This window comes from Epinephelus fuscoguttatus, linkage group LG8, assembly GCF_011397635.1.
Source record: "Epinephelus fuscoguttatus linkage group LG8, E.fuscoguttatus.final_Chr_v1".
NCBI classification, from domain to species: Eukaryota; Metazoa; Chordata; class Actinopteri; order Perciformes; family Serranidae; genus Epinephelus; species Epinephelus fuscoguttatus.
In genome coordinates this window covers 15,941,082-15,956,517 of record NC_064759.1, presented here as the reverse complement: position 1 = coordinate 15,956,517, position 15,436 = coordinate 15,941,082, and the positions used below count along the sequence as shown (strand labels likewise).

Sequence of the window (15,436 nt, the reverse complement as noted above, 5' to 3'; positions counted from 1 at the left end):
TTAACCTACATGTCTTTGGACTGTGGGAGGAAGCTGGAGAACGCGGAGAAAACCCATGCTGACACGGGGAGAACATGCAAACTCCGCACAGAAGGGCTCCCACACCCAGGATCGAACCAGGAACCCTCCTGCTGTGAGGCGACAGTGCTAACCGCCACACCACCATGACGCCTGTGACTACTCTAGTATTCAAAAATGTTATTACACTGAATTGATCAAATCCAGATAGAGAAAAGAGTCATTTTTGCAGGAGGTTGTGTTACTCAAAAATGTACATTTGTCTCTTTCACAAAGTAAGTCTATGGGAAAAACTCTTTTTGGCCCAATGGCATCATGTGACACACCCGGACGTTGTAATGCCACAGTTTGGCCACTATGTCAGATTCCAGTTCCTGAGGGGCCTGCTCTAAACTGGGACCTGCTGCCTCTTGTGGTCAGAAACTCCACAGGGTACCTTTAATTCTGCAGCTAACCTGTTTGTCAGGAATTTCACATGTTACAGTACCTGAGACACACCTGGTCAATAAGAAACAAGAAAAAAACACATACTGTGGTATTTTGAATCAAACTACTATATTTATTAGACTTCTTGGACAGACCTAAAAGCACTGCTCGTGCAGGAACATGCAGAAGAGTTTCACATGAAGATGAGGGGCAAAACACAAGACAGACACTGTTGTAAGTAAAACATTATTTTTGCTATGTAAGATGTTGCTGCTGAAGTGAAGCAAAAACTCAGATATACAAATAAATAAACCAGAATAGAGAAGAAGACATAAATACAGTAAATGTTCAGAGACCTGCTAGTCTATGACGCAAATAGTTTGCATAAAATCAAAAACAGTGCTGCAGTGTTTCCCTGTTAGTTGGGGTTAAATTCAGCTTTAAAAGCTTTGTCAGTTCAGTGTGAGATTAACTGTTGAGTGTGTTTATGTGTGTGCGGGCATGTCTGTGCATGCCCACCTGTCTGTCTCTGAAGGTGATTTTTGTTTGTACCTTTCTACCTACTTACTGTTGATGCTTGTGATTGTTTTTTGTCTTAAACACGTGCTCTAATTTTGCAGCTTTTACAACAGAATCTTCAAACTGAACTCTGGCCGCAATGCTTCAGTTGAAAATGAGTCAAATTAAGACCAGAATTTAAGATAATTTGGTGCTATAGGGGTGAATTAAAATCTGCTATTGTCTACGTTGTCCTTATCCCGTCTTGCATTCAGGAGTGTCTGTCTCGTGGTTTCTGTTCGGTCGGTTTGATCTTATTTTGGGCCCTCTTAGACTCTGCAGGTGTGAATGGTGACTGTGTTCTTGCACTGCTGGCAGCGGACTGAGCAGCACCAGGAAAACTTGCAGGAGCAGCGCTGCACCACCTCAGCACGGCCCGCTCTGTACCCTGGCCCGCAGCACACCAGCTCGCAGCCGTCTGGAGCCAGCCGAGAGGTTCCTGGGTGCATTTTAGAAAAGAGAGGCATCAATTGTCTGTAATTGTTTCAATTGATTATCTGAACTTCCTGTGAGACGGTCTTGTCGTTGGTCTTACCGTTACATCTCCTACCAGCCGTCCCAGGGATACCGTTATCAGGGTCAAGATGGCAGAAATCTGGGGAGGGCGCAAGGTACACAAGGTCTCTGGCAGCAGGGGGTTTGACTTGGGGGTCTCGGGGGAGCAGAGCTGTCCTGGATCCTATACGAGTCAGGCGAACCTAAGAGGAGAAAAATGTTGAGAGAGCTAGAAAGTATCTGCCTCAACTTATGTGAATTCTTCATGTGTTACCAGCTGAGCTAAAAGAAGCATGTTCTGATACCTCCGTGGCTCCATCAAAGCGTTCTTTGAGCACCACACCAACGCGCCTGAATGGAGGCATAACCTTCCAGCAGGTCCGTAACTCGCAGGAGCCAGAGACACCATGACACTTACACTCCACCTGCATGTTGTGAAGGATGGCCTGAGGATGAGAGGATGGGGAAGATAAGTAGAGATCATGAAATCAAACAGATGACAAAGTGGGGAATAAAGTGAGATGTTGCAACCGCCGACCTTTCGGCCAGCCTCGTTGTTATGGAGGTTCATGAGTGGTCTCCCCGCTGACAGCCCCTTGGCTCGTTCTGGTTCATCCACAAATGTTTGGGAGAAAGCCACACCGTAGGACAGATTGTCACTGCACCCTGACCACTGGAAGCCTGTGGGGGGACAGAGAGACAGCACTGTGGATTATTGCTCCCTTGAAACAACTGCACATTTTAATTTAAAACAAAAAGATGGCTGTCAACCTGAACCCCCTGTTCCCAAGATTTTTGTTTAAGTGACTAATGAGAACAACTGTTTTTGAAATTGGTCCAGTACTGAGCATGTTGGCATTGGCAGAACAGGCTGCCTGTAACCACTTGGGGCATTTGCACTGTCGATTTACTGTACATTCACTAAAGTGCTTATTTTTGCCACTGACAGGATCAAATTGTTAGAGTAAGTGTACAAAAACATTATAGAAAGGATCCTACAGAGGTTGACCTTTTTGTCAAAGAGTTAGATCCTTTCTGTTTGACCAGAAACAGCTCTGAAATTGTGATCGCCAAATCCACCAGGCCCCATTTAAATAAACACTAATTTTATCATGTATGGAACCAGCATGTTTTCACATATTACTGGGTGAATTAAAGGTTTATTTCAACCAAACTACCGCTGGTGATTGGTGGAACAGTGGAAAGATGAAGCAAAACAGGTTTTGTGAGTTTTATTTTGTTTCAGTTGATGTTGAATGAAGTGTCTTTTACGATAAAATGTTTTATGATAAAATAACTGCTTATTTAAATGGAGTCTGGTGGGTTTGACGATAGTGATTTCAGGGGTGGTGTGGTTAAACAAAACAACACATTCTCACTCTGACCTCGTCACATATTGACGTTTGGTCGTGGACTTTCCACGTCCACATACAAAGTTCAAAATACACTTACATTTTCATAGGAAATTTAACTTTTACATACAGTCTCTTTCAAAATAAAAGCATGGTTGGGTTCAGGCAACAAAAGCACATGGTTGGGTCTAGGAAAAAAGAACAGGGTTTGGCTTTATTATCTTACGGGATGTGAACACCGCTCTCTCGGGTGTTTGGTGGACCCATCCACCACAATTCCCACCCGCCCCAATCGGACATTCGGCGCCTTAACTTTCATCCTTGTCCTGCTGTATTTCCCCCTGACACTGCCGGGTGACGCTGAACTATAATGGTAACCGGCTGTGTATCATGCTGTTGTTAAAGGACGCCTTTTTCGTTGGTTTCTGTCGCCACAAGTTACTGCCGAAGTGCCAAATTACGACGACTTCGGAGTGAGACAGGGCTCAACAAAATGGATCTTACTCTGTAGCAAAATGCTGACCTCTGTCAATATCCTTTCCATAACAATCTGAGCCTGTCAGTAGCAAAAACAAGCACTTTCAGTGGACGTAAATTGATGGTGCAAAATGCCCTCGGTGGTTACATTGCAGCTTGTATTGCAGCTGCAGTGCTATCTCTCAATACTGGACCAATTAAAAAAAAAATGCTATTTCCATTAGTCACTTAGACACAAAAATGTCAAAATATGTCCAGACTGAAAAATAACAGTTACCCTTTAAATGGTGAATCCACACTGGATGACAGCAGGCAGAAGCAGCTGCTGCACTGCTGTCTGTGGTTTTTATGGCCACAGTCTAATAGTAATGTCACAGCACTGTGACAGCTGATGGAAAAATACCTGCTGGGTCTTCTCTGCCTGGTATGTGGACATTAGTGCTCCATACTTTAAAGTTTTAACCCACAAAGAGTGTAACTGCAGTTTTTATGCCCGTGTGATTCAGTGCGGATATATGTGTTACATTTTAATGCAGTGGTATCCAAGCTCACCCTCGGGACTGACTCCCCTGACCTTCCTGTCACAGCCACACCTCTCCAGCTCCCCGCGGGTGCAGGCTCGGGTCACAGCCACTGCCACTGCTGCTGAGGACAAAGCGTGCACAAAGGCCGCCTCACGAGTCCCTGAAATCAGAATAGAGCACACGGTGCAGACATGCTTTATGTGAGAGTTCTTTAGTGTATAGATTCATCAGCAGGTCATTTTCCATGACACATGTTCATATATGTGGATACCTTGGTTCATGACTCTGCCAAATACATTGATCCCACGTGGGGTGGTGGAACAGTTCCAGCGGCGGTTCCTGAACTGGTGCTGGCACTGACAGTGACATGCATATAGCAGTGAGATAAGGAGCTCTAATGATTGTGTTATTGTCTCCTGGTCACAACCCTGAGACCCTCAAATCATACCTCTTCTATGACCATCTCGGCTGCCTTGCGTACGGACTCCATGACCTCCCCTCGCGCCCTGCACACCCCCACCTGCCCTGGGGTCAGCCCCCTCAGCCGTGCACATGGGGCCGCACCGGACACGGGCCTGGAGCGAGGCAGCCGCGCCAGGGAGCTGGGACACAAAGGTGGGGAGTGGTGACGTGCCGGTTTAGAGAGGGACATTATTGGCAAAGGGGGAGAAAAAAAGAGAGGATGCATAATGGAGAAAAGGGGAGGGAGTGAAAGAGGAAGAGCGCAAAGAGGGCACAAAAAAGGATGAAGAGGTAACGACCGGGCAGAGTTTTAGAGAGGATGGAAACAAGGGGAAGAACAGGCAGAGAAGACAGAGAAGACACAGTGAAGGCAGGGAGAAAGAAAAGAGAAAAGGTCACCAGAAGTGAGACAAAGAAAGAGAGGGGAGCGACTGAAAGAGATTTAGAGACATGTCACCATCTTTTAAAAGTTATAGCATGACAAACAAACTCCCTCTTTCTCTTCCTCCCTCGCACGCTAGACTTACAGCCAGTTGGTTGCCATGGTGGGGTGGGTTGCCCATAGCAACAGGAGGAGGAGTGGTGCCGTGAGATTGACAGTGGAGACAGTTGGCATCAGACTGTCTGTCTGTCTGTCCGTCTCCGTGCGTCAGGATGGGTCTTTGGACAGCACGCTGCCCGTCTCCACAGTCAAAGTGATCTGTCTGTCTGTTTGTTGTGGTGTTGGTTTATGTTTCTGGCCCAGAGTCTGGGGATGACCCCCGCATATCTGTTGAAATGACAAGTGAACAGGTAGAGAGAAACACTTTTTAACAACCAATGAATAAACAATATTTTCACAACTAATATTTCAGGTTAAAACTTTATGTAATCAAAAGTAACACTGTACCCTTACCAGTTCATAGTCCCGTGATATCCACTTATCCTTCTTTATGATACTGAGCTGATCAAATTGAAACTTAATCCCAACTGAAATCAATAAAGTTGTTCATCACTTTCTTCACTCGTGCTGCCAGTGACAGCAAAAGCATGCTGACAGGAATGTCTTAAAAACTGCAAGCAAAGCTCATCCTTCAGACGCAAAAATAAATCCACATGTCCAATTTAACTGAACATATCAGTAGAATCTACCTCCCCTTCCCATAAAAAAAAGATTCAAACTTCAAATCCAGAATTGCTAGTAAAATTAAATTCTTACAAAAAACATTGTGTCAGCAAGTTCTCAGATTTGTCCCAAGAAAACAAATGTGTCCATTCCAGTTTGAAACAGCGAGAATGAGTGAGAGCAGTGAGATGGGAGTGATGGGTTATAAAGGAGGTAGAGAATGAGGGTGGGAGCGAGAGGACAGGCGTGATCCAGGGTGTGGAGTGATGCCGAGGGAGGGGAGGAGGAGGAGGAGGAGGCTTTGGGAAGGATAATAGTTGTACTACGTAAGTATTAAGTACGCTTTCTATTGTGCTGCTTGGCATGAGACCTAAAACCTGTGCGTGCACTGGAGATAATGCCCTTTTGAATGATGATCACAAATACATATGTTTGTTTCTTTGTCCTGTTTTTTTTTTATTTTAATCCATCCATGTTAATGCGAGTGTATGTGTGTAATGTGTGAGTGCACAAACTGCTTTTGTTGCCTCTTTAGAAATACTCTGCAGGAGTATTGATCCATCAGATGTCCTGCAGAAAAAAGTCCTCACATCAGAAACTATGACACAGCACTTCTGTTTCCACATACGTGCACATGCATGTGAAAAAGTGTCTTACCTAATGTTTAATTTTCCCAAACTTTGTTGCTCATTTTACGAGTCCCCCACCTCCTCACCTCCCCTTCCTCTATCTCCCCCGCGTTTGCCCTCTCGTCCTCCCTCTCTCCCACTCCTTATATTGTCTTAGAAGAAGGGGTGACATTTAGACAAGGGGAAGAAAACACACAGCCGACAAATATTGGAACTGAGGCAAATAAATCACGAGATAGGAGGGAAAGGAGGGCATAAGGGAAGAGTGGATGAGTGTTACACTGGGGTTAGGAGAAAGCAGTAAAGAATAACAAAGCAGGTTAGTGACACATGATTTTAGAAAAAAAGAGGACATTATGTGTAGTTGAGAGGAACCTGATTAACTCTAAACTATGTTTTATTCATGTATGCATTGAGAGTCACCAAGCACAACATACAGAGTACATGGCATGATTAATCTTTATTTACTGCAAATCATTAGCAGTAAGTGATTATTCAACCTAAGTGCAATTTTTTACAGTTTATTTAGTAGTTTTCCCTCCTTTTGTCTCTCTCTGTTTAGCCGGTGATGTAACGTTACAGAGAGAGTCTCACACTTCTAAGAATAGTAGGCAATATACCTGGAAGGAGGGTTTTTTCTTTTATTCCTCGACACAACCAGAAATTTGTGAGGAAAACGTAAGCTCAAATTTTAATAAATTGCATTTCTTTTAATCCAGATTTTTATGCTTTTATTTAAAATGTTTTTATTTATTTATTGTGGACTCCTAAAACTTAATTTTATGCCTTTTTTTAAGGTTGATTATCCTGGCCTTCACCTCCAAAATACAAGAAGATAATAATCATAGTCCTCTCATAAAACCTAAGACAATCTAAATAGCTGAGTAAAATGGGCTTGCTTATCATAAAGAACCAATGAATAACTTATGAACTAAAATATTATATAAAACTATACTTTAAAACATTAAAATATATGATTTAAATGTAGCTTGACCATGATATCAGATAAATCACACCACAGTCCGAAGCTTAACATGGCAGTTTTGCTTCTCTGCTAAAAACTAGGCGAGTTAGCTTTTACCAAACTAGTTCATCTGGTGTACCAGCAAGCTTTAGCTAAGCAGAGTGCCGTCACTGCTGTTTGGTTTTACACGTTTTAAGTGTGGTGTATTTTAAAAACACAAACGAATTTCCTTAGAAGCGTGGCTGGGCTCAGCCTTAGAGATGGGGTAAGGAGCTCAGACATCCGGAGCGAGCTCAGAGTAGAGCCGCTGCTCCCTCGCCTCGAAACATCTGATCAGGATGCCACCTGGAACAACTCTCGTTAGAGGTGTTCAGGGCACGTCCAACTGGTAGGAGGCCCCGGGGCAAACACAGAACACACTAGAGGGATTACATATCTCGTCTGGCCTGGGAACGTCTCGGGGTCCTCCAGGAGGAGCTGGAAAGTGTTGCTGGGGAGAGGAGCGTCTGGAAAACTTCACTCAGCCTACTCCCCCTGTGAACCAGCTTTGGATAAGCGGCCGATAATGGATGGATGTATTCGAAAATTAAAGATTTCGATGGCATAATCAATTCTGACCATAAAGAGTGATGCAGAAATGAGTCCTAAGACCCAGAAATTAGTTAGCATTTTAGCACTTCTGGTTCCCTGGTCTTGAAATCAATGGGTTTTTGGTTAGATGCCTGAAATAACACCTCCTCAAGATTCTTTTTTGTTTTGTGATTCCACATAAATTACGTCAGTAAATACACCACTTGTAAATGCTGAAAGCCTTTTTGTGTCTTGAAAAAGACCGTTGCTAACAAGTGGCCAAATGAGACTTCAGAGTGTCACCACAGTCTCGTTGCAATGGCAACAAAGTCGTGCAACTGTGGCAGAGTTCGTTCATAGCCTATCAGCTTTTTACTTCTGGCGATTGTATTGACGCTTCAAAAATCATACAAGTGGTGTTCATTTGTGAAGATTACCTTGCTGAATAAAATGTGTAAGTATTAAAACCTTTTGTTTGCCACAGAGGTTATTTTCAGCAATAATCCAAAATCCAATGGAAAAGTCCCCTAGGCTTCTGTTGAGGGAACCAGAGCGATGTTAGTTACTGTGTTGGCCTACAAATAAGCATCATTCCTGCTGCACTCTAGTTGATCAATTTTAACAAAATGTTTTGTTTTATGTGTGTTTTTATTTCATGGGTAGGCCTATTGTTTATCCTCTGTAATCAGTGTTGGCTAATAAAGATGAGAGCACTGTAATTTCCTTAATTTTATGGATGAATAAAATGGGCTGTTTCTTTTTAATCCCAGAGGCCAATCATTTAAAAAAAAAAAAAAAAAAAGGATGTGTGCAACAGCCCCGTCACACCTGATGAAACTTATTTACTGCTCTTAAGGGCTCATTTATTGAATCGTGAGTTAGAACCAAACATTTGCAGACTCTGTCGTGGTCCCAGTGCAGGATCTGGTGGCCCATTTACCTGAACTCTCTGACATCCAGCTTCTGAGTAAATGGTCACTCCATCCACACACATTCACACTTCCCTCTGTCTATATCTGCCAAGACAGGTTTCTTGTAGGCCCCCTTCCCTCCTTTTTTTTTTGTCCTCCTCATGTCGTATTCCTCCTTTGTGTCCCCTGTTTCTCCAAGTGACGTCTTCCGCTGTCTCCCACAGCAACGCCATGGTGATGAGCTGGCCACTGTCATGTCCGGCGCCTCTGTTATGCTCATCCCTTCACCCCTCTCTCGTAAATAACTTGCCCTCTTTTTTTAATCTTTATCTTTCCCCCATTTTGTGGACATTTTATCATGCTGAAATGGTCCAGTGCTGATTGACTGTAACCAGGTTGCAGAGCCTGAAGAGATGCTTGTTAAAGCTTCAGCATGACATATACATAGAGATGACTTGTAGGGCAACTCTAAACTGATCTGTCCACTGATGGATGGACCATGGGCCTCGTTCACAGATGATGCCTCAGGGGGACTCTGGACCCCAAGAACATAGTCCTGCCCAAGGTCATTATGAGATAGAAATGTGACCCACCACCTTTTACTCCCTCCTTCATTTGCTTTGTTACTTGTGTGCACTTGAGGGCTACCTGCCTCAGCAGTGTGAGTGCGAATGAAATAATCATAGCAGGCAGAAACATGACTGCTGTGCATGAGCACGCTCGCATTGCTCAGGCATCTCTGCCAACAAAGAGCTGAACGCACTGCTGTGTATGAATGTGTGTGGAGCGTGTGCATGAATATTATGGGATGGCGGGCGGTGGTGTTGTCAGGCAGGGAAGTGGGGGTGGCAGAGTGGGCGGTGAGCTGTGTGCACATGGGGGGAGGGGGCAGAGGGAACGGACGACCCATGAATATTATGGAGTGATGGTAGTGTTGGGGGGTGGAGGGTGTGTGAGGTGGAAAGATGGCAGTGTACATGGGATAGAGGGAGTAGGAGGAGGTGTTGGTGACGGCACTGCACGTGAGTGCATGTGCACGCGCACACATGCGTGTGTAAGGGGGCATTCAAGCGATAGTAACAGACAACGGCCAGACATAGGCCTTTGTTGCTATGCGATCTGCATGTACTGTACAGTGGGGGAATATTGCAGAGTAGCCATATAGAAGAGGAAGCAGTGGAAGGCCTCTGGGCTGACTGTCCCTGCCCCTCTTCTCTTACCATATCCACTGAACACCACATGCAGAAAATACCATCTCTGATACAACAATCTTTGCCACAATGAACCAGAAAAGACTGAAATGAATGCCGCTTATGTTTAAAATTTCCACGCTCCATGAATGCACCTCTGGCCTCCAATGAGCACAGCACAGGCCTGCATGTCAAAAGCTAAGAAGTTACTGATTACACGCCTGTTTAACAGTGAATAAATTAACATTGCTGCTGTTTTATTACTATCTTATCCTCTGAAAGGAAAGCTCATGCGCATCTTTAAAAACCAAATGTCAGAAACCTACTTAAAATGCATTGTGTAACAGTGATACATGGTTCTAAGTTTCACTGGTCTAACTTGTGCCTTACCAAGCAGCAGCTTGCCAGTGGGTCAGTAGGCCACAACAAAACTCTTGATGTGCAGCCAAACATTGTTCAAACCAGCAGAACTGCAAGTCAGACAGAGATCCCAAACTTTCTTCACACACCAAATGTGTCAGGCTGAGTTTTGGGCTAATGTTTGTAAAATGATGCAAAAAACATCTAATTGAAACATTGATGCTGACATGAAATACGTGGGCTTAATTTTTTAGATTCAGAGACGTGGTGTGGAGTGCAAACATAAAACAAGATGACAGAGGTAAACAACCAGAATCGATTATTGGCTCGAACTGAGTCATTAATCAAAGGAGCACCTAGTTTACATATTGTCCTGGGTTTATCTGTCTGCAGTAATTATATCCTCCTGAGACCTGAACTTTTCTTTGGTATGCATTTTTAATTTCTTGTAGCTATTTGGGATCAGTAGGACCTGATAACTATAATGAACGAAACATTGTCAACAATAATAAAATCCCAGTGTCCTCAAATGAGTACTTCCTAATTAACAGCGTCTTAGCTTGTTGCTAATCATAAATAAACAAAATAAACATGAATTAGTGTATTGTGCTCTTACTACCACAATATGGCACAAAAAAATGTCCACAAATGAGGACAACAGGTCTAAGTTAAGCAGAATGAAATATAAGGTGCAGGAAACCAAAAATGTGATGACGCAGGGTCTCAGGAGGATATGAGTTAAAACATGGAGAGATGTTTTACAAAGTGTTTTGGCGGGTACTTCCTATTCTTGACAGTGTTCGTGCTACATTCAAACAAAACATGATATCAATCCCCCAGACGGCTGTCATTACATAAATTACAGAACCTTATTCCTTTCTAGACCTTTTTATCTTCCTGTTCTTTTAGGTATTCTGCTATTAAACACTCGAAGATTACAAATAGCCTGGGCGTTCTTCCTGTTTCCTGTTTTCACGACATAAACATAATTTAAATCACTTTAAAATGCATACTCTGGAGCTCATGGTGCCAGTGCTGCAGGAACTGATCTTTTAATCTCTGCTCATGTTAGCTCTAGCCAATTGATATTATTGAACCTCTGATCCAGTCAAAGGTATGGAGAGCCACTCACTCAGTGTACAGATGATAAAGCTTCAATAAAAAGCTGAAACAAGATGATATGGAATATATTGTGTATGATACTGACAGACACTAGATCATTTAACAAAGTGAAAACAAACAGAAAGATGTGTGTTAAAGGCTTAATTCCTGATTGACTGATTTTTGTGGTGGATTTTGTCTGAAAGCAGCCAAAAAAAAAAAGAAATCATGGTACTCATACTGTCACATTATTGTAGGCTTGATGTCCAAATCAGATTCAGTGTGAATAAGATGTGGTGTAAATGACTAAACTAAAAATCAGCAAGCCTGCAGCATATTTAGACCCATGTGTGGCCTTCAAGTGCTCCTTCTACGCTCTTATTTGAGTTCACACATTTCAAATAGGACTTGTGGCGCATTCAAGTGCTTTCACTTTAAAACACTGGTAAAGCCTAAAGTATCATTTGGTGGCCATTTTTATTTATATATATATATATATATATTTTACATATCAAGCAGCACCTGAAGCAAATGGAGAAATGTGCAGCTGCAGCATGCGGTGGATGTTTTAGTCCATTTATTTGACTTTGAATTTGTACAGTATATTTTACCATCTGTAGTTGGTGTGGTGCCAAAGTGCTCAGATGACAAACCTAAGTTTTTACAGTTGTACTTATTGATGGATGAGTCTCAGATGTGCAGCAGCCCGGGTTTTATTTATTTATTTTTTCAAATGAAACCTGAAGGCAGCAATTTTTGTGTTTTTACGAATCAGTTTTGGCGCTTTAAAGAAACTCAATCACCTTTGACCCGCGTCCCATGACATCAGACCAGGATACTTGCACTGATATGATGTAAACATGCCATTACTTTAGTGTTCTTGTGTTGCTACTGAAGGACAGTGTGTGTGAGTAAGTCAGTGTTTGTTGTACCTAATCTGATTCAGTGTGATAAAGAAGTGCATGTCAGAAAGGAGAAAATGAGTGCGCCTCTTTCACAGTGTATCAGTAAGTCTGTATTCAGAATGATTAAACACATGTGGCCTTCACTGCGCTCCCATTTGGACCTGTTGCACATTCAAGTGCTTTTAATTTGAAATAGTGGTATAAACAAAACAGACCCTGCTGAGCCAAAATAATTTGGCGGCCAGCTTTATTCTTTTTTTTTTTAAGATTTTACAAAGTAAGCAGCATAACGCGACAATGTGTTGCAGAAGAAGAGAAGAAGTGTGCAGCTGTTGCAGCCCTGTAATGGATGTTTTAGTTACTTTATTTGACACTTTTTCTTTAGTACAGTAGCCAGCTGTGGTTGATGTGGTGCGCCTTGAATGTCAGATCTTGGCAACTGTAGCACCATTAAAAGAGGCTTACCTTCAGAGTCATATTTACTGTGTTGAGATGTCTGATGTGCAGCAGCTCAAGTTGTATTTACTCACTAAGTTAAAGACAACATGTTGCTTGTTTTGTGAATAAGTTTGCTCACTTTTGACCTGCGTGCCACCACATCAGACCGAGAAACTGGGATGGTATTCACCTGCTGTTACTCTTGTGGACATGCACACCTGTTGGCCTGTGTTGCACCTGAAGACCCTGACCACACACAGACAGTGGGATCACAGTCTTCTTGGTCAGTGAGACAGGTGTGGTGCAGTTTATGGGTAATAGCAGCACTGTGACAGGAGGCGTCAGCCTGTGTCAGGGATGCTGAGCAGCCTTGTAGGCACCATCAAAGTATTTGACACACATCCAGTTCTGTTACAGCACCAGGCTCCGCAGGCCTGCCTGACCCGCACACAGCACTGTAGGCATGCAGTCGTAGGATCGTAGGAACAAAAGTGGAGCTCTTTGACTCCTTGGCATAGTCATGCTCACTCCCAGGTGGATGCTCTGTGAGTATTATGGGCTGTCACTAGTGGACTTGAGCTCCCCTGGAGACCATGTGACTGGTGTGTTTTTTTTTCTTTCTTGTCTTTTTAGGAGTTGTATATTATGGGATGTATGCTGCTACTGCTGGAGTATTATGGTATGTCGAGGAGCGCAGGGGGGGGTGTCGCCATGACAACGGGGTTGCTAAGGGGGCTGGGACTACTAGTGGAAAGGGGAAGGAGTGTGCATGCAATGAGCCTGGTGCATGCATGTCTAGTAGGCTAGTGGTAGTGTACGTGCGTGCGTGCGCGCGCGTGGTGGAGGGGGGTGGGGGCAGGCTGAGTATTATGGTCTGTCCGTTGCGAGGTAACTATGCAGAGTCCTGTGTGAGTGTGGGAGGGGGGATTATTATGGGATGTCTGCCCCCTTTGTGTGTTTGTGAGGATGTTAGCTAAGCTCTGCCTGTAAGGTTGGGGGAGAGAGAAGAGGGTGACGGCGCAACGTGTTCTGGGTCATTGACGGTTCATTTTGTTTTTTAATTTCGCTCTTCATTGGCTCAGCCGGCTTTAATGAATGAGCACTAAATGACAACAACTGCCGCACAAACAGACTTGTATTCATTCTTGCACCGAGAGAGACACAGAGAGAGCACACCTCGACCCGGGACTACACACACACTACAGTAAGTTTCCAATGTGTGAAGGTAGGGTTTCAATGCTTCAACTTTTCTTTAATGTGTTGTCTTAACTCGACACAGCGCATTTGAAGCCCACACTTGACATAATGATGCATGCCACACTTAACTTCATTCACTCCTGTGTTGAAAATGACCTGCAAATCAACATCAGATCATGTCAAAGCATAGATAATCCAGTTATCCAACTTGTTTGAGTACGCAGGTGGTCAATTAGATGCGATTTAAATAATAGGAAATGAGGAAGGATTAGCCACCAACCAATGCCATTTATTTATTTATTTATTTTCAGCACCCGCCGCCCCCTCCCTTCCTGGACACCCCCGGTCCATTCTCCAACAGTCCCACGTCATTTTCCCTCCTCCCTCGCCGACCGAGGAGCAAGGTTTAGGAGGGATTAATTCGACCAGCAAGATATAAAATTAAAACGCTGCGATAATGTCGGGCAGCGAGGATGACAGGGAAGACTTTGGAGCCGCGGACGAGCACTCACTTCTCCACGGTAAGCTCGTTTTTTATTCCTCTGAAGAAGGTCCATCTCTCTTTGTGACTTGAGCTCGCCGAAGCTAACGTTAGCTTAAGCTAGCCAGTCCGTCACCCGCCATAATAGACTAGTTAGCTAACTTGTCAACCAAGTGTTCATAGTTTTACCTCTTATCTCTGAACCCCTCTCGTGGCGTGAACCTCCCGTGTGTGTTCCCGAGTGCGGTGGTGAAGTGTCAAAGTTTGAGAGCCGGGGAACAGACAAGTTTCAACCTGTTCTGTTGTGGCATTCACGGCGCGTGCTTGTGTGTGCGTGTGTGTATGTGCGTGCGCGGACGTTTGCCAAGTCGTGCCAGTGCGCGTGTGTGCTCCCCTCTCCCTCTGGCCTGCAGCAGGGCTCCTGTCCGCGTGTCTTTCTCCCGCTAATGACAGCATGTCACCCGCAGCAGGTGAGGACGAGCCGGAGGATGCTGTGTCTGACGTAGACGAGGTACCCAAGTCCAAGAAGAAGAAGAAAGCCAAGAAGAGCAGCAGAGAGAGCCGGACCAGCAAGAGGCAGAGACCCATCAGAGAGGCTAGTCTCACAAACTTTACATGCAAACACAGGACACATAATTTCATTAGATCCTTGTCAGATCTGACTTGGTAAACAGTTGTGTCAGCTCACCACGTGGGGCCACATCTGGGTGTGCGCACTACAACACTGACAGGGGACCCCTGTGCGATCTTGGGCTCCACTTTAGGACCCACAGATCTACCTGGACACAAATAAAAAGCAAAGTAATGTTTTTTTGCAGCCAAATAGTGAGCTAATAAGTCCATCATGTTATTCTGAGTTTTATTCACAGCAAATAGTGAAGCAAGACAGCTTTGAACAAGATGCATTAATCATGATGGTCTAATTAATATAAAATATTGGGGTTCAAATTAGAGAACTGTACATTTCCTAACATTAGGGCTGCAATTAACTGCTAGTTAATATTTAGTAATATTTATATACTTGCAGATTATTTCCTCAATTGACCAATTAATGGTTTTGACTGTTAAATACTGGTAACTAGTAAATAATACCTAGTGTAATTTTCCAGCGCACAAGGTGACACACTCAAACTGTCTGTTTTGTCTGCCAGTCCAACAACCAAAGATACTCACTTTACAGAGATGTGATATAGAGGAGCAACAATTAATCAATTAATTGATAAACTTAAAATTAATACTCAACTATTTTGCTGACTTAATAACTGTTTGACTT

General features: G+C 43.7%; 2 protein-coding genes across 7 annotated transcripts in view; one reads left to right on the top strand and one right to left on the bottom strand.

Annotated features, from left to right (window-relative positions):
* Positions 1-608: 608 nt before the first annotated feature.
* wnt4b (wingless-type MMTV integration site family, member 4b) overlaps positions 609-15,436 on the bottom strand; it is a 17,045-nt gene continuing 2,217 nt past the window's right edge. The window contains exons 1-9 of one of the 2 annotated variants that reach the window (XM_049583690.1): positions 5,208-5,576; positions 4,840-5,081; positions 4,299-4,452; positions 4,122-4,206; positions 3,879-4,010; positions 2,036-2,178; positions 1,803-1,943; positions 1,538-1,700; positions 609-1,441 (exon numbers count right to left, since the gene is read on the bottom strand). In XM_049583690.1, the coding sequence (XP_049439647.1) occupies positions 1,272-1,441; positions 1,538-1,700; positions 1,803-1,943; positions 2,036-2,178; positions 3,879-4,010; positions 4,122-4,206; positions 4,299-4,452; positions 4,840-4,928 (1,077 nt within the window). In that variant the 5' untranslated portion in view covers positions 4,929-5,081; positions 5,208-5,576 and the 3' untranslated portion in view covers positions 609-1,271. Of the gene's footprint in view, positions 1,442-1,537; positions 1,701-1,802; positions 1,944-2,035; positions 2,179-3,878; positions 4,011-4,121; positions 4,207-4,298; positions 4,453-4,839; positions 5,082-5,207; positions 5,577-15,436 lie in introns of those variants that run through there. The other variant, XM_049583691.1, reaches the window with a different exon arrangement.
* chd4b (chromodomain helicase DNA binding protein 4b) overlaps positions 13,436-15,436 on the top strand; it is a 26,928-nt gene continuing 24,927 nt past the window's right edge. For 2 of the 5 annotated variants that reach the window (XM_049583556.1, XM_049583553.1), the window contains exons 1-3: positions 13,436-13,689; positions 13,994-14,203; positions 14,634-14,758. In XM_049583556.1, the coding sequence (XP_049439513.1) occupies positions 14,140-14,203; positions 14,634-14,758 (189 nt within the window). In that variant the 5' untranslated portion in view covers positions 13,436-13,689; positions 13,994-14,139. Of the gene's footprint in view, positions 13,690-13,993; positions 14,204-14,630; positions 14,759-15,436 lie in introns of all 5 variants that reach the window. The other 3 variants (XM_049583554.1, XM_049583552.1, XM_049583555.1) reach the window with 2 other exon arrangements.